The 16,437-nt window shown below is 45.6% G+C and overlaps 1 protein-coding gene across 3 annotated transcripts in view; it reads right to left on the bottom strand.

Moving 5' to 3' along the window:
* Nucleotides 1-16,437, bottom strand: part of ARFGEF2 (ADP ribosylation factor guanine nucleotide exchange factor 2) — a 48,574-nt gene that overhangs the window by 23,762 nt on the left and 8,375 nt on the right. For all 3 annotated transcript variants that reach the window (XM_056548870.1, XM_056548869.1, XM_056548868.1), the window contains exons 4-13: nucleotides 15,372-15,518; nucleotides 12,607-12,786; nucleotides 11,862-12,027; nucleotides 11,027-11,569; nucleotides 10,757-10,875; nucleotides 9,461-9,588; nucleotides 8,847-9,081; nucleotides 8,137-8,236; nucleotides 989-1,128; nucleotides 112-220 (exon numbers count right to left, since the gene is read on the bottom strand). In XM_056548870.1, the coding sequence (XP_056404845.1) occupies nucleotides 112-220; nucleotides 989-1,128; nucleotides 8,137-8,236; nucleotides 8,847-9,081; nucleotides 9,461-9,588; nucleotides 10,757-10,875; nucleotides 11,027-11,569; nucleotides 11,862-12,027; nucleotides 12,607-12,786; nucleotides 15,372-15,518 (1,867 nt within the window). The remainder of the gene's footprint in view (nucleotides 1-111; nucleotides 221-988; nucleotides 1,129-8,136; nucleotides 8,237-8,846; nucleotides 9,082-9,460; nucleotides 9,589-10,756; nucleotides 10,876-11,026; nucleotides 11,570-11,861; nucleotides 12,028-12,606; nucleotides 12,787-15,371; nucleotides 15,519-16,437) is intronic.

Below are 16,437 nucleotides of genomic sequence, written 5' to 3'. Positions count from 1 at the left end.
CACATTTAAAGATTGATTCCTCAGAAATCCGTTAAATTCAACTACCATATGTCAAAAGTGTATGTCTAGCTTTACACCATCCTTAGGGAGGAAGGGGAAGTGGCACCTTACCTAGGCTGGACTGATGGTTGGGGTTGACATACAGGTCCTTGCTCCACTCCACCATACACTTCAGGATGGACACCAGGCAGTCCAGACCTTTCTTCCTGAGACTGAGCTCCTGCAAAGACAGTAAGTGTGTTGGATTACAGTGTCCCTGGATGATCACAATAAATGCACTACAGATTCAGGCCCCTTAGAATACCACAATGAGCATACCACAATTTACAGACCCTTTGGTCCACCACAGCTGCCCACAGACTATACTATTTCTCATCTCTCACCCCATGTGCTGGGCAAGTACAAACTATTGTATTCTGTTATCAGACATCTAAACATTATTATGGGCAGGTAAATACAACCTATTGCTCCCTTCAGCCATTTCAGTGCTTTGAGAAGCTGATTGTAATACTCCATTATGTCACATATCTCCAGTGCTGAGAACCTTGTATATATGTCATTGGTATCTGCGGCTCCCCTGTACAGTTATAATCTCTCGACTGTGATGGTTATCATTCCTTCAATACATAATACCAGATCCAACAAATCATAGTGCAGTGTCTATGGCAGTGTTTCCCAACCAGGGTGCCTCCAGCTGTTGCAAAACTACAACTCCCAGCATGGCCGGACAGCCTTTGGCTGTCCGGCCATGCTGGGAGTTGTAGCTCTGCAACAGCTGGAGGCACCCTGGTTGTTAAACACTGGTCTATGGGCTGGTCACACTAGGGGTACATTAAAACGCTGCAGCAGAACTGCGTGCAACAAAAAATTAACCAAACATGTGATACAAAAGGAGGAGATCGACAGAGTACAGAAGACTGGCTCCAGGCAGGTGTTATCAGCCCATGCCCCTTTCATCAGCCCCCAAATGGCCCATCACCCCGCTCACCTGTAGAGGTGTCATTCCCAGCTCGTGGCCACTCCTTCCCTGAGCGATTTTAGACAAGTCATTCACAAGTCGTTCAAATATATTAGCAGCATTTAAGTCACAGTCATAGTTTACGTAGATGTCCACCACGCACTGAGCATCTGGGGAAGAATAACACCGTTAATTAACATGTTCGCCTACATTGCTTTATCTTCATCATTAACAATAGACACACATCACCTCACACTGCTTTCCCATCATAATAAGTATCATCATCATCATCATCATCATCATCTATGGACACATCACCTCCGATTTATTATCACCATCCTCCTCAATGGAAACACCACCCCACAATGCATTACCAAAACTAATAGAAACATACCGTATATACTTGAGTATAAGCCAAGTTTTTCAGCACAGTTTTTCGTGCTGAAAACGCCCCCCTCGGATAACACTCGAGTGAACAAAAAAACGTTTCTGGCTTTAGCTGTAAAGGGGATTGTCCCAGCCGTCCATCTCCGCCTGTCAATACCTTCTCAGTGGTCCTTAACCTGCGGACCTCCAGATGTTGCAAAACTACAACTCCCAGCATGCCCGGACAGCCATCGGCTGTCCGGGCATGCTGGGAGTTGTAGTTTTGAAACATCTGGAGGTCCGCAGGTTGAAGACCACTGCTGTCCGGGCATGCTGGGAGTTGTAGTTTTGAAACATCTGGAGGTCCGCAGGTTGAAGACCACTGAGGCCTTTGTCATCATCCAGACCCCCCTTTTGTTTTCTACTCCCCTCCCCTCGGTGGGAAGGAAGGGTGATCTGGTCTGGGTCGTCCATATTCAACCACCTATGCTGCAGGGACCGTCCGGTGGGGAGGGTTAGTCTTTGCGGGCTGTCCATCTTCACTGGGAGGCCCTCTTCTCCGCTCCAGGCCGGCCCCAAACTAGTGATGCTGCATTGACGCCACCGCGCAGGGACTTTCATGCGCAGGGGCGTCACGGACGTCTGCTGTGCACGTTGTCGTCAAGGCAACGTCACTAGTCTAGGGCCGGCCCGGAGCGGAGAAGAGGGCCTCCCGGTGAAGATGGACAGCCCGGAACGATCTAACCCTCCTTACCGGACAGTCCCTGCAGCATAGGTGGTTTAATATGGACGGCCCGGACCAGCTCACCCTTCCTTCCCACCGAGGGGAGGTGAGTAGAAAACAAAAGGGGGGTCTGGATGATAACGAAGGCCACAGTGGTCTTAAACCTGCGGACCTCCAGATCCGCAGGTTGAAGACCACTGAGGTCCGCAAGTTGAAGACCACTGAGAAGGGATTGACAGGCGGTGATGATTAAAGGGGGGGGGGGATGATGACACGGTGATGTTGACGAGGGCGATAATGACGGGGGTGATAAGGACAGGGAGGGGGTTAATGACGGGGGTCTAGATGATGACATGAGGGGGATGATGTATTTCCCACCCTAGGCTTATAGTCGGGTTCCTGGGTTTTTGGGTGAAATTAGGGGCCTCGGCTTATATTCGGGACGGCTTATACTCGAGTATATACAGTGACTTTATTATGCTTCATCACATTCAATAGACCAATCCTCATCATCAACAGAGATATCACTTCACAATGTTGCTTCATCATCATCATCATCATCAACAGTAATATCCCCTCATAATGCTGCATCATCATCATCAGTACATTCAACAGACACACCTATCCCCAACACACTAAATTGATTGTCTTGGTCCCCTGAAATAAATGGTTAGAGATTTCCCAGTATTCACATTTTAATTATTTTACCTTCTTGGAGGGATTTTCTTTAATCTTATGACTTTACATCACCCATCCCTGTGTGCTAGAAACTGGGCCAGTTAAGGAGGACGAGTAATGATATATGGTCACATGCCTCTTCATATGCTATTACATTCTGAATAGGATCACCACACATACAATGCTTTCTTACCACCACCACCACCACCACTGTCACCTCACATTATACCTTATAGTCTGCCTGATGAAGCTCAGAAGGAGCGGAATGCGTGTTGGGTTACACACACCTTTTGGGGAGGATTCTTACATGGCAGATATTTGGTAGTTTGCCTTCTTGGTGGTTCATTATACCTTGTGCTGGCTGGACTTATGTTTACCTTGCATTCATGTTAAACTAGCCCACTTCTACATTTGTTCGCCATTACAATCTGCGAGTAGCTTATTGTCTATCCCTCAGATTTTTTTGTTCCTCCTTCCTTAGGTGTTGTAAGACTCACGGTAGTAGGCTGTAGCACTCTGGGTAGTAGTGGATCCCCTGCACCTGTGTGGTAGATGATGTGGGCCGTGCCAGGGAGCGGAGTCTAAGGTGGCGCTGGTTTTCACTAGAGCCCGCCACAAAGCGGGAAGGACTTGCTGCGGCAGGCAGCACCCAGGTCGCTACCCCTGGCACGACTTGAGATTCGAGGCACAGGAGGGATACAGCAACTCATGGTCTGGATAGCAGAAGGTCAGGACAGGCGGCACAGGTGTGAGGTAAGGACGTAGCAAAAGGTCAATAGGCCGGCGGCATAGGAGCAAGGTCAGGTCACGGAATGGAAGGGTCTGGACCACGGTATAGCAAGGACAAAAACGCTTTCTCTAAGGCACTGAGGCAAACAAAAGATCTGGCAGGGGTTAGTAGGAGGTGCAGATACTTATAGAAAAGATGCAGGTGTCTGTCATAATTACGGGCGCACTGGCCTTTTAAATCTGAAAGCTCCAGAGCGCGTGCGTGCGCCGGCACTGCGAGAGGATGGAAGGGACAGCAGAGAGTGGAGGTGAGTGACGGGATGGGATTCGCATGTGGGCGAGTCCCACAATGTGAATCCCGGCCCCGCTGGCTGAGGAGGGCAGAGAAGGAAAGTGCTCATGGCCAGCATGTCTGGCCGGAGCGCTGGACGTAACAGGTGTACCCATATAGGGTAGGTAGGGTGTTACCATTTTAATCCATTATGTATTTCTGTATATATTTAAAGGGGTACTCTGGTGAAAAAGATATTTTCAGATAAACTGGTGCCAAAAAGTTAAAATAGATTTGTAAATTACTTCAGTTTAAAAAGCTTAATGCTTCCTGTACTCATGAGCTGCTGTATACTACAGAGGAAGATGTATAGTTCTTTCCAGTCTGATCACAGTGCTCTCTGCTGACACTTCTGTCAGGGATGTGGAATTCCTATCGCCCGAGACATGCAGTTCCGGGCGTCAGGCAGGTGAATTTCTAAAGGTCCTTAGCCCTGCTTCGGGCAAGCAGGGCCGGACCTGAAAGCCCCCGACAAGCATGGCGGCACTCAGAGGGGTGTATGGAGCGGGCTCAGGATTCCTGCCCGCTCCATACTCTGCAGCCCCCCAGCTGATTTCAGTAGCTTGGGGCCGCCGCTAGTAGCCAGCATGCCGGCTATTATGCCTTTAGATCGCCGCTGTGGACTAGTGGGGTTGATCCACTATAGAGGTAGTGGGAGGGCTTACCTCTGCTTCCCTGGTGTCTGTGAATCTGTCATTGATAGAGCCAAGTCCAGCCAGGTTCTATCAATGGATCGCAGAGCACACAGATCAATGGAGTTCTATTGAGTTCCATTAATCTGTATGAAGAATCTAATGAATCCTCCTTAAAGTCCCCTAAGGGACTACCGTATATACTCGAGTATAAGCCGAGTTTTTCAGCACGATTTTTCGTGCTGAAAATGCCCCCCCCCCCCCCCCCCCCCTCAGCTTATACTCGAGTGAACTCTCCGCCTGTCAATCCCTCATCAGTGGTCTTCAACCTGCGGACCTCCAGATGTTGCAAAATTACAACTCCCAGCAAACCTGGACAGGCATGCTAGGTGTTGTAGTTTTGAAACCTCTGGGAGGTCCACAGGTTGAAGACCACTGCGGCCTTCGTCATCATCCAGCCCCCCCCCCCCTTTTGTTTTGCACTCACCTCCCCTCGGTGGGAAGTTAGGGTGAGCTGGTCCGGGCAATCTATGCTGCAGGGACCGTCCGGTGGGGATGGTTAGTCATTGCGGGCTGTCCATTTTCACTGGGGGGGGGGGGGCCTTTTCTCCGCGCTTAAGGCCTGGTGTGTGACGCTGCCTTGACAACGACGCACAGGGACTTTTCGCATGAACATCCCTGTGCGTCGTCGTCAAGGCAACGTCACTACTCCGGCGCCGAATCGCGGAGAGGAGGCCCCCCCCGGTGAAAATGGACAGCCTGCAACGACTAACCATCCCCACCAGACAGTCCCTGCAGCACATCTGGAGTTCTGCAGGTTGAAGACCACTGATGAAGGGATTGACAGGCGGTGATGATGATGACGGGGGTCTGGATGATGACATGGGGGGGATGATGTATTTCCTACCCTAGGCTTATAGTCGAGTCAATAACTTTTCCTGTGTTTTTGGGGTAAAATTAGGGGCCTCTGCTTATATTCGGGTCGGCTTATACTCAAGTATATACGGTAATAAAGTGTAAAAAAATATTTTAATAAATGTTTAAAAGACACACATTAACCCCTTCCATATTAAAAGTTCAAATCACCCCCTTTTCTATATAAAAACATAATAAAAATAAACATATTTGGCACATTCCATGAAAGAAAACGTAAGAAAGGAGCACTCACCAGGTCTCAAGGAACAGCAAACTTCTTTATATCATATTTGCTTGGCAGCATTCACACATGTGCAGGAGAGCGGACGGATGCAGAGGGGTGGGGGAGTGGGTTGGGCGACAATCAGCGCTTCGTCAGGCCCCTCTAGTGGCTGTTCCTTGAGACCTGGTGAGTGCTCCTTTCTTTCATGGAATATGTCATGGACTGTCGCATGTGAGCACCGGAAAGGTTATTGCACCAGAGAAGCCTAGCGGGATAGAATTTAGTGAAGTAGCAGTGCCGGGTATTATCTGTTGTAGAGTGTATAAATATATTGGTATTGCTGAGTGCGTAATTGTACAAATTATTAAAATATAACATTATGTATCCTGAACGGTAAATTACATAAATGTAAAAAAATTTTTTTTTTAATTCAACACAGAATTGCAATTTTTATAATATTGCAGAAAAAAAGTTAAAAGCGATTAAAAAGTCAGATCAATACCAAAATGGTACCAATACAAAAAAATTAGCCCTCATACAGCCTGGTATGCGGGAAAAAAAAAAAAGCTACAGAGGTCAGAATTTTTTTTTAATGAGTAAAACATGACGGAAACTCGTATTGCTGTAATCTGGCGACCTAAAGTATCAAAATAACATGTTATCTCAACCACAAGGTAAATGGCATAGAAAAGAAAACTACCAAATTAGCAAAATTATCTTTTACTATTTTAATTTCACTTCACCAATATATTTTTTGGTTTGTTTCAGAGCACGTTATGGAAAAATGAAAAGGTATCATTATAGTAGTTAGTTATTGCTATTATAGGGCGAGAAGGAAAAAACAAGAGTGTAAAAGCGAAAATTGGCCGGACAAGTGGATCGTCATGAGGGACAAGTAGATTTTGCTCCGTTTTAGTCCAGAGGACAAGTAGTTTTTTTATTTAATTTCCACACCCCTGCTCTGTCCATGTCAGGAACTGTCCAGAACATGAGAGGTTTGCTATGGGGATTTGCTCCTGCTCTGGACAGTTCCTGACACGGACAGAGGTGGCAGCAGAGAGCACTGCGGTCAAACAACTTCCTGTGGAGCATACAGCAGCTGACAAGTATTGGAAGGATTAAGATTTTTATATAGAAGTAATTTACAAATCTGTATAACTTTCTGTCTTGTGTCAATTTGAAAACATTTGTTTTCCACAGGAGTACCCCTTAAATAAAGTATTCTTTTTGATACTTTGTGTAATTTTTAAAAAAATATTTAAAGGGGTACTCCGGTGCTTAAACATCTTATCCCCTATCCAAAGCGTGTTCGCTCCGGGTCCGATTATGGTCGACCGCAGGGCGGGCAGCGTGTGACATCACGCCTCCGCCCCCGTGTGAGGTCACGCTCTGCCCCTCAATGCAAGCCTACGGGAGGGGGCGTGATAGCTGTCACGCCCCCTCCCGTCGGCTTGCATTGAGGGGCGGAGCGTGACGTCACACGCCGCCGGCCCTGCGGTCGCCGGTAATCAGTCCCGGAGCGAACACGCTCCGGGCACTGATTACAAACGGGGTGCCGCGTGCATGATCCCGGGGGTCCCCAGCTGCGGGACTCCCGCGATCAGGCATCTTATCCCCTATCCTTTGGATAGGGGATAAGATGCTTAAGCACCGGAGTACCCCTTTAAAACATGGCAAGACTGTGTGTGTATGCACACCATCTCTGTAAAAATGTACATTTCTACCTGAGACCTAACTGCATGCAGAGTTTTACAGCAATCTGACGATCCAACCAGTATATTTTATCAATCTTCTTTTGTAGGTGAGGTATCCAGAACTGTACACAGTGTTCCAGATATGGTTTACACAGTGGGATCACAAGCTCCCTCATCATCATCACTAGTGAACACAACAGCACACATCATCATTCGTCACATTGCTTCATCATCATCATCATCATCATCAATAATCATTAACATAAACTTCACTAGTGGACATACTACCACCCACTGCTGCTTCATCATCATCACCACCACCATCATTAATGAACACACCAATTTATCAGTCATTCTTGATCATCGACAATATCATCCTAGGCATTACTGAAAATCATCAGATTTTTTTTCTTTACAGTGAGACAACATGGGTAGTTCCCATTTTAGCCCTTTTCTGTTAAAAGGGTCCCCAAAAGATGAGCGGACCACAAGGCCAGCATCATCAGCTGTCAATTTTGGGTAACCCAAGAGCACCACCACGCCAGGAGTGGAGCATTACATGGTGCCCATTAACAATGTGATATCTGTGTATGGCCATGTTCACACACAGTTTTTGGTCCTGTCTTTTTATCCTCCAAAAAAATGGTTTTACTGAACTCAATAACAGGGAATAGACTGCAGTTTTTCAGTACAAAAGACAGCGGAAAAAAATTATTTGCGAACATAGCCCAAAGCTGAACTCCCATTACTATTAGTCTCCGATGGTCCTTTCGTCAGATTTAACAGAAATAATAAAGCAGATTGCAGTACTATTGCATGACACTGTGACATAACTTGATGGATCCCATTATAAGTCACAGGGTGGGTACCACCATCTACCTCTTACCTGCACAGATCCTTGTAAGGGTCTGTATCACCATCCACTTGTGCTCAAAAGAACTTGATGAAGTTTCTAATATGTTCAGAAATATTTCTTTAAAAAACACCTTTCAAGATAAAAGAAAAAGATAAAATGTAAAAAATTTGACAGATCAGCCCCCTTTCTTTAAAGGGGTACTCCGGTGCTTAGACATCTTATCCCCTATCCAAAGGAGATAAGGGGATAAGATGCCTGACCGCGGGGGTCCCACCGCTGGGGACCCCCGTGATCTTGCACGCCGCACCCCTTTATAATCGGTCTCCGTAGCGTGTTTGCTCCGGGTCTGATTACCGGTGACCACAGGGCCGACGGCGTGTGACGTCACGCCCCCCCCCCCCCGTGTGACGTCACGCTCCGCCCATCAATGCAAGCCTATGGGAGGGGGTGTGGCGGCTGTCACGCCCCCTCCCATAGGCTTGCATTGAGGGGGCGGAGCATGACGTTACACAGGGCGGAGCCTTGACGTCACCACGCTCCGGCCCTGTGATCGACAGTAATCAGACCCAGAGCGAACACGCTCCGGAGACCGATTATAAAGGGGTGCGGCGTGCAAGATCACGGGGGTCCCCAATGGCGGGACCCCCACGATCAGGCATCTTATCCCCTATCCTTTGGATAGGGGATAAGATGTCTAAGCGCCGGAGTACCCCTTTAAGGCACCTGCGACCTATGCTTACCTCCACCTGCATCTTAAGATGCATCTTAAAGTTAGACAGTAGGCTGAGGAAAATGGCCAAGGAGAGTTCAAAGACATCAGGAACAGAGGACACCCCATTTTTTGATAGGGCTACACAGAGGTATTGCTTGATGGCATTAATAAACATTTCATGGGTCCTAAAAATGGGGCCAGCACTCTGCAATACTGACAGCAAGAGCTGGAGGGAGAGGATCTTCGATCGAAGCTCATGGGACCTGCAAAATAAGGGAAGTCATAGGTGAAATCTATGAATATGTCAGACTCAGGCATTACACAAGATAGATGGGTGTAAAGGGAAGTCATAATCCAGTGGACCAGAGAACAGACTATACAAAAATCTGCAGGGACATGTCCAGGTCCTGAGGGGGCTGCACAACTGCTTACACAGTGATAAAACCCACATGACTATGGATATGACTCCCCCACTAGTATAAAATCTCCACCTGAACTTGTGCCAGAGGTCCATGATAACATGTAGGAGAGTGGAGCAGGACACAATCTGAAACTGTGATTCTATATATAACTATTCTCATGGTCTCAGAATGCGATGTAACAAAGAACACTGAACTGTTTCACATGGTGGGGTGCACTCACTTTGGGTCTGGAGGTCCATCACCCAGGGGCTTCATGGATAGTTTACAGAGTGAGCGGAAAACCAGAAAAGCATCTTTCTGTAGGATGTGGGTGAATCTAGAACCAGAATGCTGACCGGATTCAGACTCCTAAATGGAAGAAAACAGATAACATTACACTGGGTCCAGGATGTTCAGAACTAGGTAGGGCTGCAATGATTAATTCATATTATTCATTAAATTGTTGCCAGATTCAGCAGAGGTCCCCCACATGTAATCCCCTGTAGCAAGCAGCAACTCTTGCGTTGGAAGCAGGCTACAAATCCTAGGGGCCTCAAGCGCAATCTGGAAGCAGGAGGCTGCTGCAGTACTGAAGGGAGTCACTAGAGCAGGCCGCAGCAGGATACAAGCTACACATTATAGGAATGGCTGCAGCAGCAAAGGACCCGTTCCTCTAGTGTCCTTACTCCGGCTGTCACCAGATACATGAGCATTGTGGCTGCGTACAACAGTAAGAGAGCGGGGATGATGACAAACACACTAGGACTGTTGCACTGTGACCACACTCACTCTAGGGGTATTTAATATATAGGATGTTAGGAATACAACTTGTTAGTGAATTAAAATGCACATATTTCTATGTGTGGCCAATATATGGCAGATGGAATATACCGGAGTCCCCTTATGCTGAATTTGATCTACACTCTAAAGCAGTGGTCTTCAACCTGCGGACCTCCAGATGTTGCAAAACTACAACTCCCAGCATGCCCGGACAGCCAATGGCTGTCCGGGCATGCTGGGAGTTGTAGTTTTGCAACATCTGGAAGTCCGCAGGTTGAAGACCACTGCTCTAAAGCATACACATGTGTGATGTGTGTATATATAAACCCAATGTGAATGAATATATATTGAGATATATATCTTCATATTCCATTATTCTGATTACTGTACAAATATGTGGAGACATGTAGTGCTTCTAACACTATATTCACCTTATGTGGAAGTGGTCTAGTAGACAGTAGTATATATTATGCAATGTATATGTAACAGAAGAGATCAATTCAATGTTAGGGGCCCCAATGTGTCCTGATAGATATATATTGGTCACTAGCCACAAAGAAAAGATAGATCATAATCTATTGAAAAGGAGTATGCTTAAAAAATCCAGTCAAGTTGTAATTTTTGTTTTAGATATTATATTTATCTGATTAATCGAAAAAATAAACAACTAATCAGTACTGAAGTCCTAGATCCAAGCTAACAGCACTTTGCAGCACTCTGCCCAAGTCCAGGAGGGTGGGGGGGGGGGGGCACTTACCAGATTATCTGTGGAAGACACTGACTGCCCATCATCTCCTATTCCATTGGTGTGGATATTCTCAGAGGATGGAAGATCTGCAGCTTCAGAGTCACTTTCCGGAACCTTCTCTTCAGCCCCTGTGGTGGGGAATCAGAAAGTTCAAAGTATAATCCTGGCATTTCTTCTTCATGGTCACAGTCATTAAGAGCTGTCACAGTTATGCGAAGTATGTGGTTTTACATGAGAAAACATCCCACAAAGTATTCAAAGAAATTATCAACCTCATACCTGTAACATAAGGTTCAGCTGGCCCCTCCTGGGCCCCATGGATCTGTGCTGGCTCTTCCCGTGCCCCATCCACCTGTAACAGCATTTCCTTTGACTTGTCCATCTGTGCTGGAGTTTCCTGCGCCCTGTCCACCTGTGCTGGAGTTTCCTGCGCCCTGTCCACCTGTGCTGGGGCCTCCTGCGCTTTATCCTTCTGTGATGGGGCCTCTGGCATCCTGTCCACCTGTGATGGCCCCTCCGGCATCCTTTCCACCTGTGACGGCACCTCCGGCATCCTTTCCACCAGCGATAGCTCCTTCTGTGCCCCGTCCACCTGCAATGGCTCGTTCTGTGCCCCGTCCACCTGCAATGGCTCCTTCTGTGCCCCGTCCACCTGCAATGGCTCCTTCTGTGCCCCGTCCACCTGCAATGGCTCCTTCTGTGCCCCGTCCACCTGCAATGGCTCCTTCTGTGCCCCGTCCACCTGCAATGGCTCCTTCTGTGCCCCGTCCACCTGCAATGGCTCCTTCTGTGCCCCGTCCACCTGCAATGGCTCCTTCACCACTAGATTAGTAAAAGAAATTCACATCACAACTGGAGCTTTCACTTTTACTTTATTACAGACTTTGGCTTCCTGTCGATCTGTCGTTCTTACCCCATTACTACCTTGTGCTTCTTGGGGAACCTTATTCAGTCTCTGGGGGCCCCCACTCCCCTCCCAAATAAAACACAGCTCAGACAGTGGTGTCTATCCTTACAATAGGCAACAGAACACGAGACCGGCTAAAGCATTGATAGAGCCGTCCAGAACACTAGTTAATGGTTTTCTGGCTCTTTTAAAGAAGCTTCTTCTCACCTGCATCTTCTCTGTGCTGGCTGCCATTGCTGAGAATGGTTGGTGTGGCGGGGGCACTCTGTTGATAGCTGCCTCTCCTTGATGTTGTCCCTGGAGATCCAGGTAGTTTGTAAGCCGCAGGGGAACGAAGCATCTGCTGTCTTGTGTAATCTCTATGTTCTTGGGTCTATGATAAAAAAATTAAACCCTTAGAGCTAGCCCTTTATATATCCGGACAGGAGCAGTGGAAACAGGATTTGTTTTATAGGAAAGTAGTTTTGTAAAAAAAACTAAATAAAAAACACTTTTATGGGTGTTTTTTTTTTATTATTATTAAAAAAGATACAGTAAATGGAAAAATGGTGAAAGGTTAAGGACTTTCAGTTAATACAAGTCATACAAATATCAGGCTGCAATGTGTGCACCCAAAACTGTGACAAGAACACATGAATCTCACATCTCTGTACAGCAGCGGTGTCATGCTGATCTTTGTTGCTGACGGGGGATCAGATGTGAGAACATTCACCTTCTCTCCTGGACTCGGTATCAGCCTGAGGACTGGATCTATTGCACAGCATTTCTGTACATCCAGAAAAATGTCACAACTTATTTCACATGCCCAATAGGGGGAGGGGATTTTCTGTCCAGAACCCATATACTTTATCCAGAGGGGACAGTTATTTCACTCAAGTGATCCGTATGTAGTACTACATTGTGTACCATCAGTACAGTATGGCAGATACAGATGAACATATTCCTCCCTTACTGTTTGAGCTTCCATGCGCGTGAAGATAACGTTCAGCATCTGAGTCAGGGTTGCCTTGGCAGTGGTCTGGTTCACCAGGTTTTTGCTTGCCAGGTATATGTTGTAACATGTTCGGACAGTCTGGAGGACGGTGGCCTCATGGATCTCTACATACGGAGAGGTGACCACAGTCAGGAGAGCCTGGATAAGACACAACACCAAATGTTATCAAGTGCAAGGTATTCTTAATCGTCCCAGCTAGTTCTTGCACACCTATTACTATTTTGGGGTGGATACCCTCTATAAAGCCTTTCAGCCTGTGGCTTTAATGGCTACCGACAGTCCGACACCTTTGAAAAGCATTTTTATTACTGTTTTGTACTTATCACAAGAAAAGGAAACTGTCTCATGGGTCAAGTTTAACTTGAACCATAAGACAGAGCTGAATGCACGCATGAAATGTGTTGGTGTGAATTAGCTTGTTTTTTATTAAAATAGTTTTCATCATTTTGGACTAAAGGAGCTGACTGTACTCGTAGCAGTGATGGGTTTCCCTTCTCTTCTAAAATACTGTAGAAGACGGTTTCCATGTCTCTCTGAGCTCCACTGGGTTGATCGCTGAGGCGACCCTCAAGTGAGCTGATATACAGATATTGCATGCTGTTTCCTTAATAGGTCTCTATTAAAACTTTTTCTTACTTCTGCTTCTTGCGCCTGCTCTGTAAGCGCTTTCTATTTACTTGCACAAAGCCTTGTATCCGTTCCTCTCTCTCCAGTTTGCGAGCTGTTCTCCTAGGATTCTCTCTTTTCTTTCCATAATCTAAGCTGGTGTGAAACCCCCTTCCCCTCTCTGCTGCTATCTCTAAAGCTACACTGTTATGTACTACCCCCGCTTCTCCCAAAAAAAATTTCAGTGGAGAGTGTTGAAAAGAGCATTATTTTCACCAAACAGTTGAAAAAAAGAAACTGAGCACACTTTTCAGAGCAGTTCCGTTCTGACAACCTAAAATCAATGGGAGCTTGGAAAAATCACAACAACACCTGAAAAGCAGGATAAAAACTACCTTAAAAAGGGAAATTCCGGCCATAGACATCTCCAATCCCGGAAACACAAAGGTTTCCGAGACTGGAGCAGCCGCCCAGCATAGAATGGGCTTGTCCCCTGTCCTTTGGATAGGGTATTGAGATGTCTATGGCCAGAATATCTCTTTAAAAAGAAGCACTGGAATAAGGGGTGCTTTCACTTAAAGGCCCCTTACCGACGCATGATGTAAATGTATGCCCTGGTGTGGTGGTACTTAACGCACCAGTACATTTACGTCCTGTACATGACCACACTCACCGGGGTGGTGCTCACGTCATGTGCGGCAGGACATCAGCGATCGCTCAATACAGATAATGGCATTTGCGGTCAGAAAAATGGATTATCGGATCTCCCGAAGCACTGCCGCAAGGATCAGATCATCCATAATGGTGGATGGAGGTCCCCTCACCAGTCTCCGGCCATCTCCCGGGGTCTTCTGCTCTGGTCTGAGATTGAGCAGACGCTAGCCAATAATAATGATCAGTGCTATGCCCTATGCATACCACTGAACAGTATTAGCTATCAATAGTCCCCTTTGGGGACATAAAAATCGTGAAGAAAAAAAAAAAAGGAAATAATAAAAGGAAAAAATTTGAAAAATCCCCTCCCCCAATAAAAATGTATGTGTCCCTTTTTCCCATTTTACCCCCAAAAAGTGTAAAAAAAAAAAAAAGTATAAACATATTTTGTATCGCCGCGTGCGGAAATGTGCAAACTATCAAAATATAATGTTAATGATCATGTACGGTAATAATAATAATAATAATAGTATTAAAAGTTTTATATATGCAAATGTGGTATCAATAAAAAGTGCAGATCACGGCGCAAGAAAAAAAAAGCCCTCATACCGCCGCTTATATGGAAAAATGAAAAAGTTATAGGTCGTCAAAATAGAGGGATTTTAAACGTACTAATTTGGGTAAAAAAGTTTTAGATTTTTTAAAAGCGGTACAATAATAGAAAAGTATGTAATCATGGGTATCGTTTTAATCGTACTGACCCACAGAATAAAGAACACATGTCTATTTTACCATAAAATGTACAGAGCGTGAAAACGAAACATTCCAAAATTAGCAAAATTTCGGCTTTCTTTTCAATTTCCCCAAACAAATAGTAATTTTTTGGTTGTGCCATACAACCAAGAGTCCTTAAGGCCCAAATGGGCTGAGTCCTTAAGGGCTTAACAGAGTACTCCCCTGGAAAATAAAATATATATATATATATATATATATATATATATATATTTTTTTTTTTTTTTTTTTTAAATCACTTGGTACCGGAAAGTTAAAAAGATTTGTAATTTACTTCTATTTAAAAATCTTAACCCTTTCAGGACGTTTGCTCTCTGCAGACACCTCTGTCCAGTTTAGGAACTGTCTGGAGCAGGATAGGTTTGCTATGGAGATTTTTTTTCCTACTCCTAAAATGGAAAGAGGTGTCAGCAGAGAGCACTGTGGTCAGACAGAAAGTAAATTCAAAATGAAAAGAACTTCCTCTGGAACATACAGCAGATGATAAGTATTGGAAGGGTAAAGATGTTTAAATAGGTCATTTACAAATCTGTTTAACTTTCTGGCACCAGTTGATAAAAAAAATAATAATAATGTTTTCCAGTGGAGTACCCCTTTAAGGAATCAGAGCTTCAATAGATTGGCTGATCCTGTTTAATTTTGGGTTATCCATACACAGGATGAATGCTCACCTTGATGATTTGGAGCTGTACCCCCTCATCTGTCTGGGGGCCCTGGAAACAATTGCAGATGGTGTCCACTATGCGATCAATGAGACGTTTCCCGGCAATACCCTTATCTGGAGCATTTCCAGTTATATGCCCATATGCAATTAGTTTCTAATAGACAAAAAAACAACATGTCACTGCAGAACGCTACTTACATCAACACCAGGAAAACTTCTATCCTACTGCTGGCCTAAAGGTGGCCATACATCCAAGGTAGTAGTGAGGTAAATGTTTAGTCAGCCAAAAGCTCGCTTTCCAAAATCATCCGTACAAGTGCACACTTGACTCAGCTAAGTGTGTACGTAGGCTAAATAGAGGAGAAAGCTGCTGCTAGACACCTTAAAAACACATTTGTCTCCTCCAGTCTTTTCTGGTGGCATCTTACCTCACCATGAACAAAAAGATCAACCATCCTGTAATCCAACAAACCTTACCTTTCCATCCCCTAAATCAACAGAAAAAACAGTGCTCCTTCGTGCCATGCCTTACAGACAACGGTAAGCGCAGGTGGAATATCACTTACCAGAAAGCAGCAAAGAAAAGTCCAAAACGAGGTTGCACTCACCATCCACTGGTTTATTCAACACGACACAGGCATAGATGAGCGGAGGCAGGGGCACACCGGGACAAGTTGTCAAGTTGTTTCGCGCTGGTTTGCGCTTCTTCTAGCCGGAGTGTGACGTTCAAAATTCGCGCCGCTCTTAAACAGGCGACGGGAACTGACGTCAGCACTAGCTGTCATGTACCTGCTGACGGGAACGGCGGCCATGTGACCTGAATCGGGAGCAGGTAAGAAGCAGCGGACTGCATTAGAAACAGGAAATGATCAACGTAATACATGTGAACAACAAGAAAAACACAAGGAACATAAAACAGGTAATAATAAATCGGAAGGGAAGTAAACCGCAGAGTAGGAATGGGAAACAAAAGTCTATGTAAATATATCATTAAAGAAAAGGAGCAAGTTCAATCCGGTCATGGAGTCCCAGGGGACCGGTAGCATCCAATTCCACGATCCAGTATGCTTCCC

Source organism: Hyla sarda, chromosome 12 (assembly GCF_029499605.1).
Source record: "Hyla sarda isolate aHylSar1 chromosome 12, aHylSar1.hap1, whole genome shotgun sequence".
Taxonomy (NCBI): domain Eukaryota; kingdom Metazoa; phylum Chordata; class Amphibia; order Anura; family Hylidae; genus Hyla; species Hyla sarda.
The sequence above is the reverse complement of the archived record's forward strand: the minus strand, read 5'-3'. Positions and strand labels throughout refer to the sequence as shown.